Raw genomic sequence first — 21,543 nt, forward strand, 5'->3', positions numbered from 1 at the left:
ATAGATTGAAGGAACTGTCATAGGGACCATCATTCGACGCGTAAAGTATAAACTTAGACATATCATTGTATTGTGAAGAAAAACGACAAATAAAACAAAGGTATGGCTGCAACATTTTTTTATTACATTTATTAGAAATCAAAACAACTCTTACAAAACAGCTCTGTTGTAATAAATATAGCTTTAAACTCCTTACACATCTATTGTGCGCCATTAATTAGTTCACTGGCAATTATAAGATTATGTGAAAAACTTATTGCATGCTTCATATAAAATGCTATAAGATCTATCTTTGAATAAAATTGATTAACAACCAGTTGCGAAAACAAATAAAACCGTTATATAAAATAGGGTTTGCACGACGGATCCGAAATGTATGGGAAGATCCGCGGATCCAGATCCAGACAATTTCATACATTTCGGATCCAGATTGCAAACCCTATATAAAATTGGGGTCTACTTCTAATTCGTCAAGAGCTTAAATGACTTAAGGCTTATTAGTTTAAAATTGATATAAGTAATATCACAGCCTACATGTATAAGTCACACACTACTGGGGGAAATCTAGTAATTTAGGGAAAGATCCAACCAACAAAAAGTCAATAACATTGATATTCTGTCTAAACGAAAACTTTTTCATGTAAATGACATTTTTTTGAGGATGGATCCTTTTCGCTAAGGGTGGTATTCCATCTGTCCAATTTCTTTGTCCAATGTGTATTTTGTCTGACATTTCGCTTAATGAGAGAGTGAGCCGCAACGACATTGGACCAAGATATTGGACACATGAAATACCTTCGAGCAACACGGAAGGGAGGCGGCATTCGCACTATTTCCCCTCTGCCGAGGTACAAGATTAGCGCGTCAATCTAATCTAGCGCGGGTAATAAAACTAGTTGCACTTGGATTTTTCACTAGACCGAGGCCAGATGCGCGCGTGAACACTGCTGCACAAAAATGCCTGTTTGCTCGGTTCTTTGTTATAAAAAGAGGTCGGGGACATCAAATTTACAAAAAGAAAGTGTTACATTTCACATGTAATATTTTTTTTTACATATCATACGTTTAATTACATTCAAACACAATTATTATATTTTAGTCTCATGTAATTGTTGGATTTATCGATTTTGCTCGCTCAGTACAAATTGCGGATCGGTCGAGCGACAAATCCGACTTCTTATCTCTCAGAATACAATAACATACTTTAACGAAAATGTGTTAGTGTGCGTGTTGTGACACTTGTCACTCGTCCGTACACAAAAAGAGATCGAGGTTTGCAAGATTTGTCTTTGACGTGTGTCATTTTCTATGTATTTGTGTCGTCATTACAGATTGGATTTTGTATGTAAGTGTGTGAGAAGTGCGACTGTGTGCACCTTTCCCCCCCGCGAAAAATGGCAGAAAGATTTGTACGGTGAGATATCGCTTGGGCCCCTCCCTTCCGATGTGTCGGAAGCCGGTGTTGCTCGAAGTGAAATACCATCCTAAACTAAAACTTTACGTCCATTTATTTTTAATGAAGTAGTTTTAGTAATTGAGATGAAATTACTTTTTTTCTAGTATACGGCGATGGGGACCGCAAAGCTATCAAATTTCACTTATTCCATGTTTACTTTGACCCGCTTTTGTATGGGACATCTTTACCTAGAGGTATAAGTCAAGTAAATGCAATTATTTTGTCAAACATACACTACAAGTTCTGCCGCGCTAAGCATATGAGCAGTAACTCGTTTTGAAATGTCATTCAATTGCTTTGTACTTGTGCGATATACAATTGAAAGAGATTTGAAAATGAGTTACTGCTCTTATGCTTAGCGCGGCAGAATTACACCCGCGGTTACAATTATTAGCTGCTATAACTTGACCATTAAATGCTTATTCCATCTATTTTTAAGTCAGCTAGTAACAACGCAAGGCTTTTGGTCGCAATATCATGAGCTGAGAGTAAAACCAGCAAATCAAAGTGAACCTCTTATGTTGCTTTATGTCAGGATTCTACATTTTCTAAGTACATACTGGTGTCGAATTATTTTTGCAATCGAGCGAACACTACCCCGATCTGACACTTCAGTTCATAAAATCTTAACAGAGATCTATATTATTATTATTTATTATATTAGTAGTCTGCCATTCAACTATACATAAACTATGTCAAGTACAACCAACACAATAATACTTTTTGTAATCATATTAACACGAAATCTAGCTTGTTACAATCGCCTTAATAAAAACACACTTAAGAAATATTACCATAGTAAATTTCATGCACTATCGATCAAATTTATGCAGTAATATAGAGATCTACATATAAAATAAAGAACATTATATCTCATCCATGCCAATCGAACAAGATCCATTTCCATTTCATTATCGTATCCATGAAAATAAAAACAAAGTCATTATGCGTAATGGCACAATAAAATCGAGTGTAATTTTATTAAACGTAGTCTTTCACGTATGTTATCGTTGCGGACAGCTTTCGAGTGTAACGCGAGACCAACGCCTAACCAAATTGTTTATTCTTAGATATTTTATAAGTATACAACCAATAGTAAAGTAGCCTAGTTCACGGTCGTTTTTTACATGTTACATACATATGTACAAGCTTAAATCTTGTACAGTCGACTTCAAATACATGTTTACATTTTTCGCCTTATTACAAATGAGTAAGATGCAAAAGTGTAAACATATCTTTGACGTCGACTGTACACCATTCATAAAATCCGAATTAAGACTAGCTTGATACATGGTCTAATAAAACATGGTCTTCCATTCCCAGAGTGACACGGGCCTACGTCACAATAACATTGCCACTTTATTTCAACATAACATGTTACATGGGTACATTATACCTATGGTTAATAAGTTAGAATATTTCTTTATAATTTTATAATTTTCATTTATATGTATTTTAGCTTAAATTTTACAATAACACGTCATTTTTAATTACTCGTTAGCAATATCTTCCGATTCACGAAAGAAATTTCAGACTTTCGGGTAATTCTGTTTATACTACTGGCAACACAGGATAGCGCTGTGCACATTTGACAATTCGGATCTAGATAACTTCATGCCCTGACCGTCATCCTTGTCGAACGCGTGTAAATTGTTATTTCCTTCTCGCTCAGTGTCAGCAGTCGCAGTGTTTTCCAAACTTTTCACGCCGTAAGCTTGGTAATTAATGTGTAACCGTGAATTAGTTTTTCAAACGTTTGTCTTGTATAGATAAATAAAGTTTAATTTAATACATTAGATTTGTTGTAATTTACTATGTTTCTACATGAATAACTTAAAATTAATGCCGTTAAAATAATTTTCACCGTTGGTTAAAATTCTCCCACATTTCAAAGTTTGAGAACCTGTAAACAGCATGATGACGTAGGCGCGTGTCAGTTAGGTCATACGCGAATCTCGGAATGGAGTACTTATATTATTATACCATGTCTTGATACTAGTGATACTAGACTAGTGTTAAAAACGTCGTGTATTGAAAATATTTAACGTTGGGTTTGAAATGCATGCAATTTTATTTTAGCTTATGAAAGTGTGCCATAATATTTACTTTATAAATAAATATCTCAAGTAAATATAAAATAAATCCATTTCGACATTAAAGTATGTAACTAAGTATCTTTATTACTTAATTTTATAAAACTTTAAATATACAATCAGTCTAAAGATTCGGTATTAGAGAGCCTATAATTGCATCTTCATTCAAAGGAATATTACATGTATTAGTTTCATTTACAGGCAATTATATTCATCTAAATGAAAATATACTCCGACATATCATATTATGTGGCCTGGGGCCCATTTGTCTAACGGTATTAATCTAATATTATTAGTGTGTTGTCATGGTAACCCATACGATTTGACAGTTCGTGGACTAATAATATTAGTCTAATATCGATCAAGATATGGACCCCTGGGGCCGATTGCATAACAAACTACAACTAATATTACAAGCGGAACTCCTTTTCTAATTTCACTTATTAAATAAGGAGTTCCGCTTGTAACAATCTAAAAACCATTTAGAATTTTGTTTAAATAAATCATCTTTAGAGGGATTGTATTTTTTCCGCAAATGTTTGTTTTATTCATGCATAATCATCTTTTCGTTGTTATAAGTATTAAAGATATTCGTAATCGTTTGGGTTAAAATTGGAACTAACAACTTTAGTAAAACAAATTGATATGAAAATCGTTTTATGAATTTACAGTTTAATGTAAAGTATGTTTCATAAAATGTATAAGGAGGTTTAAAACGGTTGTGGGATCATTAGAGTGTTCTTATCGGCCCATACTTATCGATGCGGAATCGGCAGAAGTTGACAGAAAAAAGCTTTATATCTATAATATATAATAAGAGCGAAAACGATGCTGTCGCGTTGTGATACGTTGACGGAGTCGAGCGATATATAGACATAAATATTGCCGATTTCGCATCGATAGGTGTGGGGGGACCTTTATATTATTAATTTAATTATACTTACGGGTGTTTTTCTTTTCAATATTAATTCGAACGGAAGAGGGTACAAAATAACATCATATAGGTAGGACATTTTACTAACACATCGACCACAATTAATGGAACGATCGACGTCGCTCGGCAGAGAATTACGAAATTCCCATATCATAAGACGTAAGTGAACGCTTCAACTTTTATAATTCGATTCGGAGCTTCCCACCGTCTACTGTACAGGCACCATCAGGTATATCGGAGCGGTCGAGGTACAAATATTCGAACTCGCCTCTATCGTCGAGGCGGTAGAGCACGCGTTCAGATGTTTCGAGTACCTCGGCTGCTCCGACATATCCGACGACGACCGCACGGCACATGTATCTACTCAGCCCTCTTGGTATACTGTTGTGTGGTGTTACTGCGGGTGCTTGTGCGGGCGGTGCTGGTGCGGGTGGGTGTGCGGGGGAGGGTGCGGGTGGGGGGCGGCGCGGCGGCGGGCGAGCAGCGCGGCGTGCAGCGCGCGCGCGGCGGCGGCGCACAGCTCGGCGCCGTCGCCGCCCGACACCACGCGGCTGTTGCCCGCCAGCGAGTTGCACACGTGTCTGCGAATCATAGGGTCATTTCAAATTTTATCTATGGCGTTATTCATAAAAGCGCTCCGAGTCTTCATAGGCTATTTATCGTTTGTCTCAATCTGTCATTTTAAGTTATGCATTTGTAAAAAAGGGATAATTTATAACATAGCTGCCCTACTCAGCAGTGTGCAGAACTATAGTTCAGCCCGTTGTCGCCAAGCACGGCGCGGCTCACTGACAACACGTCACGTTATATACTGCATCTCCTGAATTAACAACCTATACTATGTTATGTTACTTCACAGCATAGTAGAATTGGTAATATATACAGACCCAGTTCGACTCGTTGTCTCCAAACGTGACGTAGTCCACGAACATTTCCACTTGATGGTCCTCCTGACATTATATTACCCTAGGTACGTATAAACCTGTAATCTTACCTAACGGCATGGTAGGGCAGATGGTGTGTACAAAGCCAGTCGAGCCCGTTGTCGCCGAGCGCGGCGCAGCCCACGAACCGCGCCGCCGACTCGCGCGCCACGAACACTATCACTTGATGCCCCTCCTGAAATATACTAATATGTAGTTACGCTAATATTTAGTGTAGTTCGTAATAAGAAAACCCCTTGAGTCCCACGGAGACGATATAGTGTCTAAAATGGTCATAATTCATCTCTATATTTACAGTAGCGGCAAATAATCAATAATTTTTTTTCAGATACATTTGCATAATTTTTAACGTGATAACGTCTTATAAATCGATGAACACCGGTAGCATGCACGAAAAAGTGTCACATTGTGGACAGATCTCCATGGTAACGTTACGGCCAAAGCATACAATTTTTCATCGATGTTTTCTTATGACGTTATCACGCAAAATTATCGTCCGTACAACCATATTTTTTTGGTAATTTCTCTATAACGGCTTTAGCGATTTCGATGAAGTTTACAATATATATTAGGAGCGTATGAAAACGGCAATTCGATCAAACTAGGGTACATTTTTAAAGTAATTAGTTTGCCTGAGTTTTCGCGGTAGCCCGCATGGGTATTAAATTGTGAAGTAATGATTCGATTTAATTTTCAAACCAGACGCTAAATACGGCGAAAGGTCGACCTATCCAGGTTTTACTGTTGGTAAGATTCGCTTTTGAGTGTTTTGAAATAACAAATTCAATATTTATAACATACATTAATTGGTGTGTGTGAAGTCCCCGATCCGCATTGTGTTAACGTGGCTGCCTTGCCGTGGTTGCCACGTGCTGTGGGACGTAAGTATACATATATATGGTATTGATGATGATACAATCATTGTTTATATGATATAAAGTCTAATTTCACGATCGAATGTATGCCTGCAAAAAATATCAATATGATAGATTTTTTGCCGCTACTGTAGAACCTCGAGTTTTCGACAAATGTCAAATTTAGACACCTGAAACTATAGGGATTAAAGCCCCAAACCAAGAGAATACATATGATATTAACTGATATTTGCCCGAGTACGGCGCGCTATAACCACATAATAGTTACAGTACCACAGAATAAGTAATAGTACTACCGTACAGGAAGGACACTTCCTACAAAACCGAACTTTTCTAACTTATGGGTGGCACTATCCCTTTCGACTATTTAGGGTTGTCAAAATTGAAGTAAGTAATTATCTTATCTGTGGTCGTGCACGCAAAGGGACGTCAAGTTGTGTCAACCCTAATAATTACTCGGAGCAATGCTGAGCCGAACGGAGCCGAGTTTGCCCGAAGTCACGAGGGTCTCCCCACTGACAGTACTGACCTGTTTGACCTTCATAAGCTTGGCAGTCGTGGCGGGTGCGAACGGGAGGCCACTACTAGTGCCGTCCCCCTCGTCTCGTGCTATGAAGTACCGCGCTCGGGCACCAGCCTTCTCAATGTTGGCGAGCAGCGCGCTGCCGGCCGGCGGGCTCTTGGGGCCCGAGTACTGCGAGTAGGACGCCGTGTCGCCGCGCCAGCCGGGACGGACGCCGTTTCGCTACGAACATAGAGTATATGTAGAAAACAACTCAAGGCGCAACGAAAATTTCAAGATTGCGTGTTGGAGAACAATCTAAGCGGAGAAAACTAAGACATTAAATTGACAACATTTCAAAATTTGTAAAGTACTTATATCAAACACCATTTAGCCAAATATGCTACCACGATGATTTACTTTTAGCTTAACTAAGTAATTAACAGTTAAATAACACATCCGACTATATGTGTACCAACCACGTTTTCAAGTAGGTATGGAGCTTTTAGGTATGTCTGTAACCATTAGCTGAAATAAATGATCTTTATTCTTATTCTTTAACATATCCCATGTTGTATTTTGTATTCTTACTCTTACTGTCAAGTTCGTGCAAAGTTACCGTGGTCAGAGTCGTGGTTTTTCGGCGCGGACAATCAATTTTTGAAATAAAAACAAAGGAAAACTGATTTATTAGAGCTAGAAAAGTTTATAACAAATTTAAGCAAAAGTATGCACGTACATTTTGGTAGTAAGCGTTCTGGTTCTGGTAGTAGTTCTGCTGGTAGTCCTGCTGATACTGCTGCTGGTAGTACTTCCCGTCGTGCCTGTACTGTTCTTCCTCAGCTCTCGTCCGCCAGTTCGGCGCGTCCACCGTCAACGGCTTAGGCCTCTGACCGATCCCCGACGGCTGATTCAGACCCACGTTTTTTTCTTCAGCCGCTAAAACGTGCACAACAGTGCTCAGGATCTGCTCGTCTAAAGGCGTCATTGGTTTAGCCGGGTTCGACATGCGACGGATAACCAGCGCGCAGAGCTTCTGTCTCAAATAATAGACGCTTATAGCGTCTGATGCGTCCGCAGTGAACGCCATCCAGTCGTCTAGGGTTAGCACTGCAGTGTCAGGCGAGGAGTTATTCTCGTCCGCCTCGCTGTCGGAATCGCTCGACAACCCTGGAGGATTCGCTCGCTGCGTCAGAGCCCCGGGCGGTAATCTTAAAGGCCCACCGAATAACGCCACGGTCAGGGGTGTCACCAACGTGTTGCAGCGTATGAAGCAGAACCTGCCCGCTCTGGATATCTCCTCAAAAACAACCCAATCCGTCGGCAGGTTTTGCACGGATTTGTGCGCGCCCGCTATGCCGTCGCCGCGATGTAAGGTCGAGCTCGGATGGAAGGCCACTTTCACTTCCTTTGAAGTCCTTAACGTTCCCGATTCTCGATCGACGCGGGCCGTCGAAGGGTACAGACCGCTCACTAGGACGGCTTTGACGACGTGCCATTTCTCAGAGTTGAGGTTGACGTCTTTAATGTCGCCGGAGCCTCTGGCTTTGACTAGGCACAGCGCACGGAGCTGAGCTAGTAGTTGTGCTCTATAGCCTACAATCATCTCCATGGTAGCTCCGCATATTAAGTTCTTAGCGCAGAACGCTCGTTCCGCGCCGTTCGCTCGTGCACTCTGCCACGCTTGGAAAGCTCTCAACAACGCCATATGGTCGGAATAACAGTCCGCCGCGAATTCCTTCCGCGCCATACTGCCCCGCTTCCTATTCTCCGGGTTCATGGATATCTGGAACGGCTCCTTATTGGCCAAGCTGCAGACGATCGTCAGGATCGGATCGAGGCACTTCATGACGCACGCGTACAGGAGCATCTTGCCTAATTTCGGCTCCACGGTTAGATCTAGAAGGTGCTGCCCGATTTCCGTCAAATCTTCCATAGGGGTCAGTGCTCCGATGGTCTTTAGGAGCGTTACTGCGTTTCTTACAGCCAGGAACGAAGGGGGCTCCAATGCTTTTGATAGAAAGTCCGCTATAGGCGTATTTCCAACCGCTAGCAGCTTCGTATGAAGACACAGCTCCTGCAGAGGCACCCTCAAGATCTCCGGGATGGAGTTAAGCGGCAAGGTCTGGAACCTCCGCTTGGAGCACATGTGGAAGCAATGTCCGGGTTTGGTGCGGCCAGCGCGGCCCGCGCGCTGCTGGCAGCCGGCTCGAGAAGTCCACACACACTGCAAAGAACACACTCCACCACTAGATTCGTAGTACTTCTCTTTCACTTTGCACGAATCCACAACGTACACCACATCATCTATAGTTATCGACGTCTCCGCTATGTTCGTCGAGATGATGATTTTTCTGGCATTCGGGAGAGGATTGAACACTTTCTTCTGATCAAGCGTTTGCATGTTACTGTGCAGTGTGAATATTTGATACTTAAGCGCGTTCATCTCTGTGCAATTCTGTACCAAGTCCCTAAGTGTCACTATATCGTCGTATCCGGGTAGGAAGACTAATATGCTGCCTTTGGGGAGGTTGATATGTATGTGTTTAATGAGGGCCAGCATGAGATCATGGTCTATAAAGTCCTCTGAGACGGTGTGATGGTAGACATCGAGTAGGAAATTGTCGGCGGCGTTATCCTCGGTGTCCTTGGGGTCGGCGGGAACGCCGAGGGAGGCGAGCAGCGCGGCGCACTCGCTGTGTCCGGCCTCGAGGGCGTAATCTCGAGCGGTTTTGCCGTTCTTGTCTTTCACTGTGGGGTCCGCACCTGAATTAATAAAAACATAGACATCACACTATTTTCTTTCTCTATTTAGGAACGTTTATTGCAGAAAAATCTAGGCGAAAAGTTACAGGCATCGTAAAGAAACAAGATTAATTTTGACAGTTGCCTAGGTTTCCCTTTAGCCTGATGACATAGGAGTATAACCTCGTGTTCCCAACCAGGACTCAGGATTCCCTTAGAAATTGGGTAAAGCTAAAAGAGTAGTAAAATGAGGATGATGGTCGGACGCACCGATCTGCAGCATCTGCCGGGCGGTGTCGGTGAGGCCGTGGCAGGCGGCCGCCATGAGGCCGGTGCGGCCGCTGCCCGTCTGCGCGCACTGCACCGGCACGCCCTCCGACAGGTACATGTACAGGATCTGGCAGAACGAGTCCTGGGAAAAGATACACTCGGTCAAAATCACTAAAAATATTCTAACTACCACCGGACGGCAAAGCGGCACACCGACCGCATCGTACTAGCTTGCGGTTGCAAACGCGACGCGTCGCCATTACCAGGGGTGCGAAACTCCTCCCTTCGGGCAAACTCGGCTCCATTCGGCTCAGCATTGCTCCGAGCAATTATTAGGGTTGACACCACTTGACGTCCCTTTGCGTGCAAGACATATGAGATAATGGCTTGAATTTTGACAACCCTATTTAGGGCTATTTAGCCGAAAGGGAATAGTGCCATATATTAGAAAGGGACAGCATAATTCGACCCTGAACTGCTGTCAAACTTCGGTTTTGACAAATTTATTATATGCCTTACATACTGTAAGTTCACAATTAAAGGCACTCGCGGACCATTTAAAACTGTATATTATTACATTATTTTTTACCGCAGTTCTCTTTTTTTCCTATATTTTTTTTGGCCACTGTGACAGCCAGCTAGTTCTTGCCAGCAAATCGGCTTGTGATAACGAGGGTTCCTGTAAGGTAAGTAACACTTACCAAGCTGCCTTCCTTGAAGCACTCTTCTAGAAATTCGTCCATGTCCGCCTGCAGCGTGGGCTCCAGCGCCACCTCCTTCTCTTCTTTACTGTCCTTGCTGTTGGTCTCTTCTGGCTGCTTCTGGCCTGCAAATATAACACTTGATAAAGACATTTCCCTTCTGAGTTGTATACCCTGGCTAGAGTATAAGGTAGCAGTTCCTTCTTCGAAATAGTCCAAATTTCGGCTAGAAATCTCTTGAAGAGGGTACGCCTGAACTTTTTAGGGTTCCATAGTAACTAGCAACCCTTATAGTTTTGCCATATCCGTCTGTCTGTCCGAGGCTTTGCTCCATGGTCGTTAGTGCTAGAACGCTACGATTTTGCATGGATATGTAAATCAATAAATGCGACAAAGTAGTAAAAGAAAACCTGAAAAAAAAAATTTAGGGTACCATACACGTAAAGTCTCGAAAAGCTTTTTGTGACCGGCAAAGTGGATGGGAAAAGGCCTGGACGTGGACGCAGTCCAATACGTTGGTCCGACCAGATCCGCACCGCTCTTGACTCCACAGTCCACATGGTTCTCCACACCGCCAAGGACAGAGCCAGATGGAGAGAAATTGTGAGAGAGAAGGTGATTCAGAAGGGAGGTCACGACCCTCAGCACTGAGGATAGCGACGCAAGGAGGAGGACACGTAAAGTGGGGATGAACATTTTTTTTGCTCCTACCATATGGTGTGGGGTGTCGTTGATAGGTCATTCAAAATGAGTAGGGGTCGTGGTAACCTTTTTTTTTATTATTTTCGGAAATAATCGCTACAAAAGAAAAAAAAGATTTAATAAGTAGGAATTTTTTAGGTGTAACGTATAACAATACCTTCAAGATGTGACCAGTAGCTCTGTCCAGACTTGAGCTTCTGTTTGAGCTCTCTCTCGGCCTGACCCATCTTCTTGGTGCGGTATTGCGTCAGTTTCAGGATGTCTTCCAAGTAGTACCGCTGTACCTCGTGCAAGCGCCCGGGGATGGTTATCACTGGGCAGTTGTTAAAATATCTGGAATGGATAAGAAAATGTAGTTGTTTTGTTCATTGTTTTTATTCACGTCGCGCCAAATATTCGGTTTTGGTAAATAAAAAAGTGTCCTCGGTTTAATATAAAAGGCTGCAAATACTTTTTCTGTTGTTCGTGCGAAAAGCGTGAACTTTCGGCGTGCTGCGCTCAACGAAGTTGCCGCTTTCCGGCTCCGTCGAACATAAAATAGTATACACACCTCGGCCAGTAAATCTTACTTCACTACCCTAGGTATGTTATATGTTATATGAGCGGCATACATTGTATGTAAAATTTGAGCTCCAGGGGAGGCTCCTACCTGCCTATGTACATAGCCTTGCTCAAGTACCAAGCCAGCGGAACAAAAATAGCAGCTGGCATGGCCCAATCCCACCCGATGGCCCGATGGTAGGTAGACTGCAGAGGTGAGGCGTCCAAAGAACTCGACTCATATCAGCTTGTGTTCTCAGAAATACACCTTAGCTGGTATATCCTTGGCTGGTGTATCAATCAAATAGCGCGGCTTAGGGCCATCATACCCTAGCGTCTTGCGAGTGTCGGCGTCCAGTCTGCGCTATGGAAAATGGCGTCGCTGCGCAGTTGCGCCAACGTTGCGTCGAGCAGCAACCATAGAGTTGAGTAGACGCCGATGCTCGGGAGACGCTAGTGTGGGGTGGCCTTAAACTGACCTGGAGAAGATCTGCGTGTCCATGGTGGCGGACATGAGGATCAGCTTGAGGTCCTTGCACCTCGGGAGCGCGTCCCGCAGCGCGATGAGCAGGAAGTCACTGAACTTGTCTCTCTCGTGCACCTCGTCCACGAATACGTGCGTCACTCCTGTAATTACAAGGGCATCAATAGCGTTGTGCGACTTTGATCTTAGTGTCGCACACTCAAGGTCTATAAGAGAGGTGGTGACCCAGTGAAAACTCCGTTGTTATTCTAATATATTATTTATTGGCGTGTGTTCACAATAATGGTACAGAAAGAAGTGGCGGGGCCCGTGAGAACATACATGGACGCTAACCCCCCGCGCGTCCCGCGCGTCGATTCTATTTTGCTGCGTTGTGGGATTAGCCATCCAAGTGTGTTCCCACAGTAATCCCCCCCTTTTTGAAAAAAAAGGAAAAAAAACACAAAGAAAAATAATCATAATTACGGAACCTTACTTAAAATTACACTTAATACAGTTAATACACTTGCTCCGGCACGGCTCGAGTTGCAGTAGGAGGCGGCAGCGATGCGACGGCTTTGCGCAACCAATTTCTAACATGACTCTTACATCTGGCCCGTAGTATATACGCCAGCACTATGCACAGGACCACGCCAACTGCTATGAGTCCTATTCCCACGTAATTTAGTTTCGCTTCGACCTGCCCGGAGATCGACTGTACTTGGGCTATCGCGATGTTGCTGTTCAGGGACTTCTCGTCTTTACTTTGACCCAGACCCATTCTTCCAAGTAGAATAATGATTAATAAAAAATAATAACACAACGTAAGACAGTAGCGCTTACGCTGGTCTCTGATAGAAATTGGTTACGTCCCATCGAAATCGCTATTTAAGTATTACAAAATTTGCGTACATGCAAAATACAAAATAAAATTACACAAGATTTATTAAAAAGTATGTCTAATTCAAAACACTACTTAACTAGGTTGCAACCTAAGATATAGCGCTATAGGTAAGTATAATTTAATCACAATTTAATGATTTATTTGCATTACAGCGGACCTCGTAAACATTACTGACGTTGCATCTCGGTCGGCCGAACCGTGCGATGTTACAACAGCAATGCAACTTGGTGCCATAACTATTAAGTAATAAGTCATATTTTATATACTTAAAACAAAACAGTAGGTAAAACTTTAATGCAAGGAGGACTTTGCTTCTTTTCGCAAGAATGCTAAAGTTCCCCTTACGGAAATCGACACATACTTACATGATACTATAACATTACACATTAAAAAAAAAACTAATACTACGGATCGATCCTAAAATCTAATGTGCACATAGGTTAATATCAACTCAATCATCAATTAGAAATCGGACTGGTTTTTTAACAGTCCTTCCGCTGCGTGTGGTCCGAGTCACCGGAACAGGTATGGGCGATGGTGCCGCTGATGGCGTTTCCCGATCCCCCATATCCTGTGACGTACTCCTATTGTCTGTGCTACTTTGATTTTTGGTGACATCTTGGTCAGTATCCAAATTAAGTATAAATGCTGGCTTTAACCTATCGATAGACACACGAGCTTGTCTGCCGGGAAGTTGTATTAAAAATACCTTTTCACCCCTTTCGATGACCTTGTAGGGTCCATCATACGGCGGTTTTAATGGCTTGCGCACCGTGTCGTCTCTAAGGAAAACATGCGTGCACGTGAGCAAGTCATTATGTACGAAAATAGTCCTATCTCGTCTATCACGCTTGAACGCTGGCTTGAGACTAGAAATGTGATCCCTAATTTTCTCTACCACGCTATAAGGGTCAACGGGGTCCCTATCCCTCGTCGTTTCATAAAACGCTCCTGGCAGACGAAGCGTGCGACCGAACGTCATTTCCGCTGCGCTTATGCCACTGTCGGACCTACCCGCGGTGCGCAACCCGAGCATTACACTTGGAAGCAGATCTACCCATGAGCTTCCGTCTCCGAGCTTTGCCATGAGCGCAGATTTGAGTGACCTATGCCATCGTTCGATACGACCATTTGACTCTGGCCGATAGGGGGTGGTTCTTATCTTATCTACCCCTAACAACTTCATTAGTTCTGCAAATAACCTACTTTCAAATTGGCGTCCTTGGTCGCTAGTTAGCCTTAGCGGACAACCGTAGCGAACAATCCAGCCTTCGTAAATGGTTTTGGCCACTATCTCCGCGGTTATTTCAGTAACAGGAAATGCCTCGGGCCAACGCGACCTATCTATGATAGTTAGGAGATACCTATACCCGTTTGAAGTCGTTATCAATGGCCCCACAATGTCTACGTGTATATGTTCGAAAGCTGCTGAGTCGGGGAATGTGCCTAGATCTGACACCGTATGTCGGCTGACCTTCGCCCTTTGACATTGTATACACGACCGAGCCCAAATTCCTACATCCTTATTTACTTCTGGCCAAAAGTAGCGTTTACTAACCATTTTCCTACTAGTGCGTATTCCGGGATGACTTAATGAATGTAAACTATCAAATATTTTCCGACGGAACTCTAAAGGTAAATAAGGTCGAGCTTCGCGTGTAGAAGTTTCACAAAGGATAGGTTTAGTGCAAGTCGGCAATGTTATTAGTTTGAGTTGCACTTTGCTTGCGTCATTGGGAGTCGATTGCGCCATGCGCAAAACATAGTCATCTTTAGCTTGTGCGTCGGCTAATTCTGAGAAATCTAATACCGACGGGCAATCAATTGTTTCGACTCTAGACAGCGTGTCTGCGACTACATTGTCCTTGCCACTTATATGACGTATGTCTGTAGTGAACTCACTTATAAAAAGGAGTTGCCTCGCGCGTCTGGGACTTTCCTTGCTGTCGTCACCTACCTTATTAAATACTGTACATAAGGGCTTGTGGTCGGTATACAGGGTCAATTGGCGACCTTCGAACGACTTACGGAAGTGCCTGATTGATAAGTAAATAGCGAGGAGTTCGCGATCGTACGTACTGTACTTAGCTTGAGCCGAGGACAACTTTTTCGAGAAAAATCCCAAGGGTTCCCATGAATTATTTACCCGTTGTTGAAGGACACTGCCGACGGCAATATCTGATGCGTCACACATAAGTGCTAAAATGGCGTCAGGCTTGGGGTGCGCGAGTGTAGCTGCCTGTTGAAGACCTGCCTTACACTGCGCAAACGCCTCCTCTGCCTTTGTTGTCCACTCGATCTTGGTTTTGTCTTTCTTTTTGGTGTTAACTAAATACTTATCTAGCTCTGCTTGCTTGACGGCTGCGTCCTGAATGTGACCTCTATAAAAATTCAGCATTCCTAGGAATCTGCGCAGCTCTTCCATGGTTTCTGGCTTCGGATAGTCGACTATGGCACTTACCTTATCCTCGAGCGGCTTGATGCCTGCCGTCGAGACATGATGCCCCAAAAACTCAACCGAAGAGCGTCCAAAACAACATTTGTCCAGATTTATCGTGATTCCGTACTTCGTAAACCTTTCGAACACTAAAGCTAGATGTCGCTCATGCTGCTCATTGTTGTCGCTAGCTATGATGACATCATCTAGGTAATTGAAAAGGAAGTCCAAACCTTGAAGTACGGAATTATTCATAAAGCGCTGGAAGGTCTGGGCAGCATTCCTGAGCCCGAAACTCATGCGGGGGAACTCAAATAGTCCGAATGGTGTTATTATACTCGTTTTTTCAATGTCCTCTGGCGCCACGCTAATACAGTGGTACGCGCGATTAATATCTAACTTTGTAAATATTTGTTTCCCCGCCAGAATGTAGGTAAAATCGTGCAATCGCGGAATGGGATACCTATCGGGCTTAGTTATAGCATTAAGCATCCGGTAGTCCCCACAAGGTCGAATGTCGCCATTCTTTTTCGCTACTACGTGTAGCGGACTAGCCCAGGCACTTTTCGATGGACGACAAATACCTAACTCTTGCATCAATTCAAATTCTTTTTTTACTTTCTTATACCTATCTGGGGGAAGCGGCCTAGCACGCGCAAAAACTGGTGGCCCTGTAGTTTCTATGTAATGTAGCACGTTATGCGGTGCCGTCTCTTTGAAAGAGGCGGGTTTGGTAATTTCCGGGTACTCGGACAACAGTTTACGAAAGGGATGTTCCACGCTAAATGCAAAAATTGAGGGTTGAGTGGTACTTACCATTTTTGCGGCGACCTTGAGGAACGTCGTCAGGTCTATCAACCTACGTGCACTTAAATCGACAACCAGCTTATGATGGGCTAAAAAATCAGCTCCCAAAATAGGCTGCTTAACGTCGGCGACGACGAACTCCCAACGGTACGGTCTGCGTAATTTAAGGTCCAACACTAACGTTTTAGTCCCGAATGTCTTTATTTCCGTACCGTTCGCGGCGTAAAGTTTATATCTCGCGCACTCGTTACTATAAAAACGATTCTTTGGCGGCAAAATCGACACATCGGCGCCCGTATCGACTAAAAACTTAAGTCCACTTTCCCTATCCATAACACACAAACGACGGCTAACCGATGTAGTGCAAACCTCCGTCGACGATTGCACCATCGTTTTTAGTTTTCCGAACCCGACGTTTTCCACGCGCACGGCTGGTAGCAACGCTGGGCCTTCTCGCCGAACTTGAAATGATATCGGCAAAGCCAATCTGGGTCGTCCTTGGTACGCCGAGGTTGACCGCGCGAAGAGCTCCTAGCGCGCGATGTTGACCTCCCGTAGCTGCGTCCTCGCTGCCTCTGATTTCTCTGCCGCGACCTTGACCGCTCCATATTTGACATTTGGGCGGTGAGTTTGGCGATCTGTTTAGTCAGGAACGCTATCTCTGACTGCGAAGAGGTTGACGTTGACGCGTTGCTGTCACACAGCTTACCGAATGACGGCGGTTGCTTGACCTCGGAAACGTAGCTATGACGCGTAGCTTCAGTCACATTATCCGCAATAATGGCCAATTTGTCGAGATCACTTGTTTCTGCTACTGCCAGGACTCCTCGCACGTTCACAGGTAAGCGGCCTTGCCACAGAATCCGCAGGGTCTCATCGGGGAAATTTTCACGAGCCAGGTCCCTCATTCTATTCAGTAACTGGCTTGGTTTCGACTCACCGAGTTCCAATTCCCCGATCAATTTTTCAATTTGACGGATTCTCGTGTCCTCGAACAAGGATAACAGCTTGGCCTTCAGCGCGGCGAACTTGTTTACGGCCGGCGGGCGAGACAGGAAATCCGTAAGCTGCACAATCACTTCTTTAGGCAGCTTGGCGACCACGAGATCGAATCTGGAATCATCCCCCAGCTTCTGCGGCGCGAGGATGGCTTCGACGCGAATAAACCACACTCGCGGCTGGTCCGTCCAGAATTCCGGCAAACGGGACGACAGTGAAATTGCCATTATATCGGGTTTGACGTCTGGTGACTCGGCGTTGGAAGGTGCGGCGGCGCCTCCGTCTGCTGGAGGGGCGGCCGGACGGGCAGCCGTAGGGGCGGCCGGCGGTTGCACCGGGGCTCCTCTCAGGGCTGCTAGTGGATCAGGCATCGCTGACCTTGAGGCTTAAATCTTCGATGTTTAAGAAATCACGTCGGGGTCACCACTGTGCGACTTTGATCTTAGTGTCGCACACTCAAGGTCTATAAGAGAGGTGGTGACCCAGTGAAAACTCCGTTGTTATTCTAATATATTATTTATTGGCGTGTGTTCACAATAATGGTACAGAAAGAAGTGGCGGGGCCCGTGAGAACATACATGGACGCTAACCCCCCGCGCGTCGATTCTATTTTGCTGCGTTGTGGGATTAGCCATCCAAGTGTGTTCCCACAGCGTCATTGGTGGATTGTTGCGAAATACAGACTAAACAAGGAAACAGAGTGGCATTATGAAGAGTTTACAAGCTCTAGCCTGATCTGGTAGCCAATTAGGGTGATCAGATGTTCCGAATATTTCGGTAACCTAACCTAAACCAATTTCCACGCGTTCACCCACCTACTACAGGGGTCAGTAAACGTTTGTAAAAAGAAGACAAACAAAAGATGATTTCACTGATCTAAATTCTCTGTGTTAATTGTTTGGCTGACCGGAACAGCCAAAATTGCTGGTCCAAAGAGCCGCATTCGGTTTGCCGACCCCTTACCTAGTATAATGTAAAGTATACTCACCCGCCAACTGTGTGTCGGTGCACATAAGAGTGCGCAGCAGGAGGCCGTTGGTGCAGTACGTGAGCACGGTGCGGGGACTCACACGAGATTCTAAGCGGATCTGGTACCCGATGCTTTGTCCAATCTTCTCCATACGCTCATATGCCACCTGGGAATGTTGTAAGTACTGTTATTTATTTGCATTGATACAGTATGGGGATGTTACAATACATAGTGTTACAGATCATGTATCTAGCTTGCACGCAAGCGTGCAAATTTATCATCATAAATTAAAAAATATATAAAATGACAAATAATTAAAAAAATAAATCGATTTTCATAAGGATTTCTTTTTGTGTATTTTTGGTGTGACGTTAAATGAATGTTATTTTATTACTTTAGTTATACGTTTTAAAATAACGATTATGTTTCTTACCCGCTCCGCAACGGACACGGCGGACAGACGGCGGGGCTGCGTGCAGTAGATGCGGGCGGGCTGCTTGTGTTGCTGACAGTGCTCTAGCACTAGTTGAGGAAGCTGTGTGGTTTTGCCGCAGCCCGTGGCGCCTGCTACTATGATAACCTGCAACAATCGTGTTACTTGACAGTAGTATAGCTTTGAGCCTAACATATTTCAAAAGTATGAACCCATTGAACAGATAGGTGAAACTTGACTATGCATGTCAAGTTTCACCTATCTGTAGCTTATCCAGGGTCAAAAAAATAGAAGAGGAAACAAATTGTCGACTTAAATGTTTCTCTACCAACAACTTTTGTGTCCCAGGTTGAATGGTTGAAATTACAAGAAAAATACCAATAAGCAATTATATTCTCCATTCAATTATACAACAATTCTACTCAATTATACCAATATACTAATAACTACATATCAACATTCAATTATACTCCATTCAATTGTACAATAGTTGTTTTTAAAGTATGTTGTTATGTTATGTTGCATAAATTTAACAAATTGGATTAACTAAACTAACACATCAATATGATATTTCGTTCTCAATAAAATAGGCAAATTTAGGATTAGCTACCAAAAGTAGTGTCTTAGCAACAAATTATTTTTGGGTACCTATATTATTTTTGTGAAATTTGTAAAACATTTATTATCTTAAAGACAATGAAATTAGAACTTACCTGATTGTGGGTAATAGCATTGAGCAGCTCCTGCCTCTGTTCATACACAGGCAACTTTTCTCTAAACTTTACCAACTCTGAATTATATGTTGTACTGGGTACCTGAAAAACCAAAAAAAATATTTAAGCCTGATGTGGATTCTTCCAAGAATGTTCATAACTGTTCAATCTTTTCATAAGTTAATAGAACAGACTATTAGTACAACTTTTTTTTAAAGTTACTAATATTCTAAGTAGACTAGGATGAAAAAATAATTCACTGATTAAATACATCTTAGCTTCCTAAATAAGGTTATTGACATACTTCTGCTGAAGCTGAGATATTAATCTTTAGTATTATAACATTTGCTAACTTAGTTTTAAATTTAATGGAATATCTACTGATTTTGGACACAATTAAAGTAGCTGCCATATGCATCACTTCAATTATATGCATATGCATCACTTCCTTAACAAAAGTTTATAAATAAGATGGCTGTTTTGAGCAACTAACTTGAGCAACCCCATTATTCAGCTGCCCAACAGGCTTATGAGCCAGCTGGGGGCTCCGTTCTTTCTCCGGGCAGCAGCTCAAGTCGTCCTTCTCTTTGCTGGTGATCGGGAATGTGTTGAACAGCTCCGTGATGCTGCAGCGCATGTTTGAATCCAGGATGAGCTTGGCGTCATTCTGAATTATTGTGGAACCGATCCGTTTGTATATTGTTATGTATCGGTTTACACCTGAAATTAATTTTGTTTAGATCATAAATTCTTGTTTTATTTATTTTTATATTTTTGGTTATTCAGTAAGTTAGGTACACAATAAATAAATATTTTAAACAACATTTATAGGTACTTACATAAAATACCTCCCCAAAGCTATACCTCCCTGTTTTTGGTTGTAATATGTCAAATTATAGTTTGTCAAAGGACTATCTCATTTCAAACATAGACAGAGATAATCATACTATCTTTGTCTTACACTAGTACTAGCACCCAAAAGAAAAGGATGAGTATAGTTTTCCTGGTTCTTAAGATCGGTTTTCCTAGGATAGTGGTGCCGTCATATAGCGGCCATCCCCATACTAAATAATACAGCTAAATATGGATGTCGTAGTATTTGTATGGAAACGGCCGCTATAAGACGGCACCGCTATCCTAGGAAACTAGAGCATTACTGACTGACAAATTGGTTTGACCAACTATATTAAAGTTAACCAACCTGGCAGTAAAATAAAGTGTTTTTTTTTACTATCAAGATAATTATTAAAAAGATTTTTACTGTTCTGCAACAGATTTCTATGGTGTTGTCAGATTGCCTAACATTTTTTAATCATGGCTTTTATTATAAGCTGTGTGGCCTAAATATATTTATGAAATATAAAGCTTTAAGTATAGGAAATTATTTCAAACCTGACTTTACTAATAATGCAAGTAAACTTATTACTAGCCATTTGAAGCGGAAGAACTGCACTTTACCTGGCGGGCGGGAATAAAAAAAATGCCAAATTGGCCAAATGTAACCTATAGTGTAAGTGTTAAAACTCACCTTTCCCGCGCGATTTCGACTTCAAGCCCAGCTTAGCAACAGTCTCATGGATGAAACCCCGTTCCTGCGCCGACAGAAACGTCGGAAACTTGAGCTCTGTCTCATTTTCATCGCTTAAAAACTTATCCAACTGGATTTTTAGAGCAATGCTCACAGACTCCGCTATTGGAAAATGCTTGTTCCCCAAATTACGCTTACCCTTTTTTGAACTCATTATTCTTAACTATTATTGAAACCCTGTGCCTTATACGATAAGTACATTACACAATAATTTCTAAATTATAAGAATATGTTTACATTTACAATATCGAAATTATTTTCGACTTTTGTCTAAATTCGACAAGTACCATAAACAATTAAAAAGTCTATATCACAGATAAAACAATACTTGCTTGACATTTGTGTCCGTTTCAGTGCACTAGACAATCGGACTGATTGTAGGTCAGACGCGGATTTATCCGTCAGATGGTGATACCATACGTAAGAAAACCGGTAAAATGCTACAGTATGCCACTCTCTAGTCAATC

At 42.7% G+C, this 21,543-nt stretch overlaps 1 protein-coding gene and 1 long non-coding RNA gene across 4 annotated transcripts; both read right to left on the reverse strand.

Annotated features, from left to right (window-relative positions):
- Positions 1-105: 105 nt before the first annotated feature.
- Positions 106-3,922, reverse strand: LOC134798873 (uncharacterized). Its single transcript, XR_010145279.1, has 2 exons — positions 1,502-3,922; positions 106-795 (listed from the first exon to the last, which is right to left on the reverse strand). It is a non-coding gene; the product is annotated as an uncharacterized LOC134798873 (long non-coding RNA).
- A 110-nt stretch (positions 3,923-4,032) lies between these two features.
- LOC134798870 (3'-5' RNA helicase YTHDC2-like) lies at positions 4,033-21,386 on the reverse strand. 3 transcript variants are annotated; one of them, XM_063771260.1, is made up of 13 exons: positions 21,017-21,386; positions 19,982-20,208; positions 19,489-19,590; positions 18,776-18,922; positions 18,361-18,508; positions 12,242-12,389; positions 11,380-11,555; positions 10,521-10,645; positions 9,820-9,961; positions 7,544-9,570; positions 6,832-7,047; positions 5,478-5,602; positions 4,033-5,064 (listed from the first exon to the last, which is right to left on the reverse strand). In XM_063771260.1, exons 1-13 carry the CDS (start codon positions 21,228-21,230, stop codon positions 4,878-4,880), a joined length of 3,984 nt encoding a protein of 1,327 aa, XP_063627330.1. In that variant the 5' UTR covers positions 21,231-21,386; the 3' UTR covers positions 4,033-4,877. The 3 variants fall into 3 exon arrangements, with proteins under 3 accessions (XP_063627330.1, XP_063627332.1, XP_063627331.1); XM_063771262.1 differs by lacking the exon at positions 4,033-5,064 and adding an exon at positions 6,229-6,299 and having other exon boundaries at positions 5,493-5,602; positions 21,017-21,385; XM_063771261.1 differs by lacking the exons at positions 4,033-5,064; positions 5,478-5,602 and adding an exon at positions 6,089-6,299 and having other exon boundaries at positions 21,017-21,385.
- Between the last annotated feature and the right edge of the window lie 157 nt (positions 21,387-21,543).

Source organism: Cydia splendana, chromosome 17 (genome assembly GCF_910591565.1).
Source record: "Cydia splendana chromosome 17, ilCydSple1.2, whole genome shotgun sequence".
NCBI lineage: Eukaryota > Metazoa > Arthropoda > Insecta > Lepidoptera > Tortricidae > Cydia > Cydia splendana.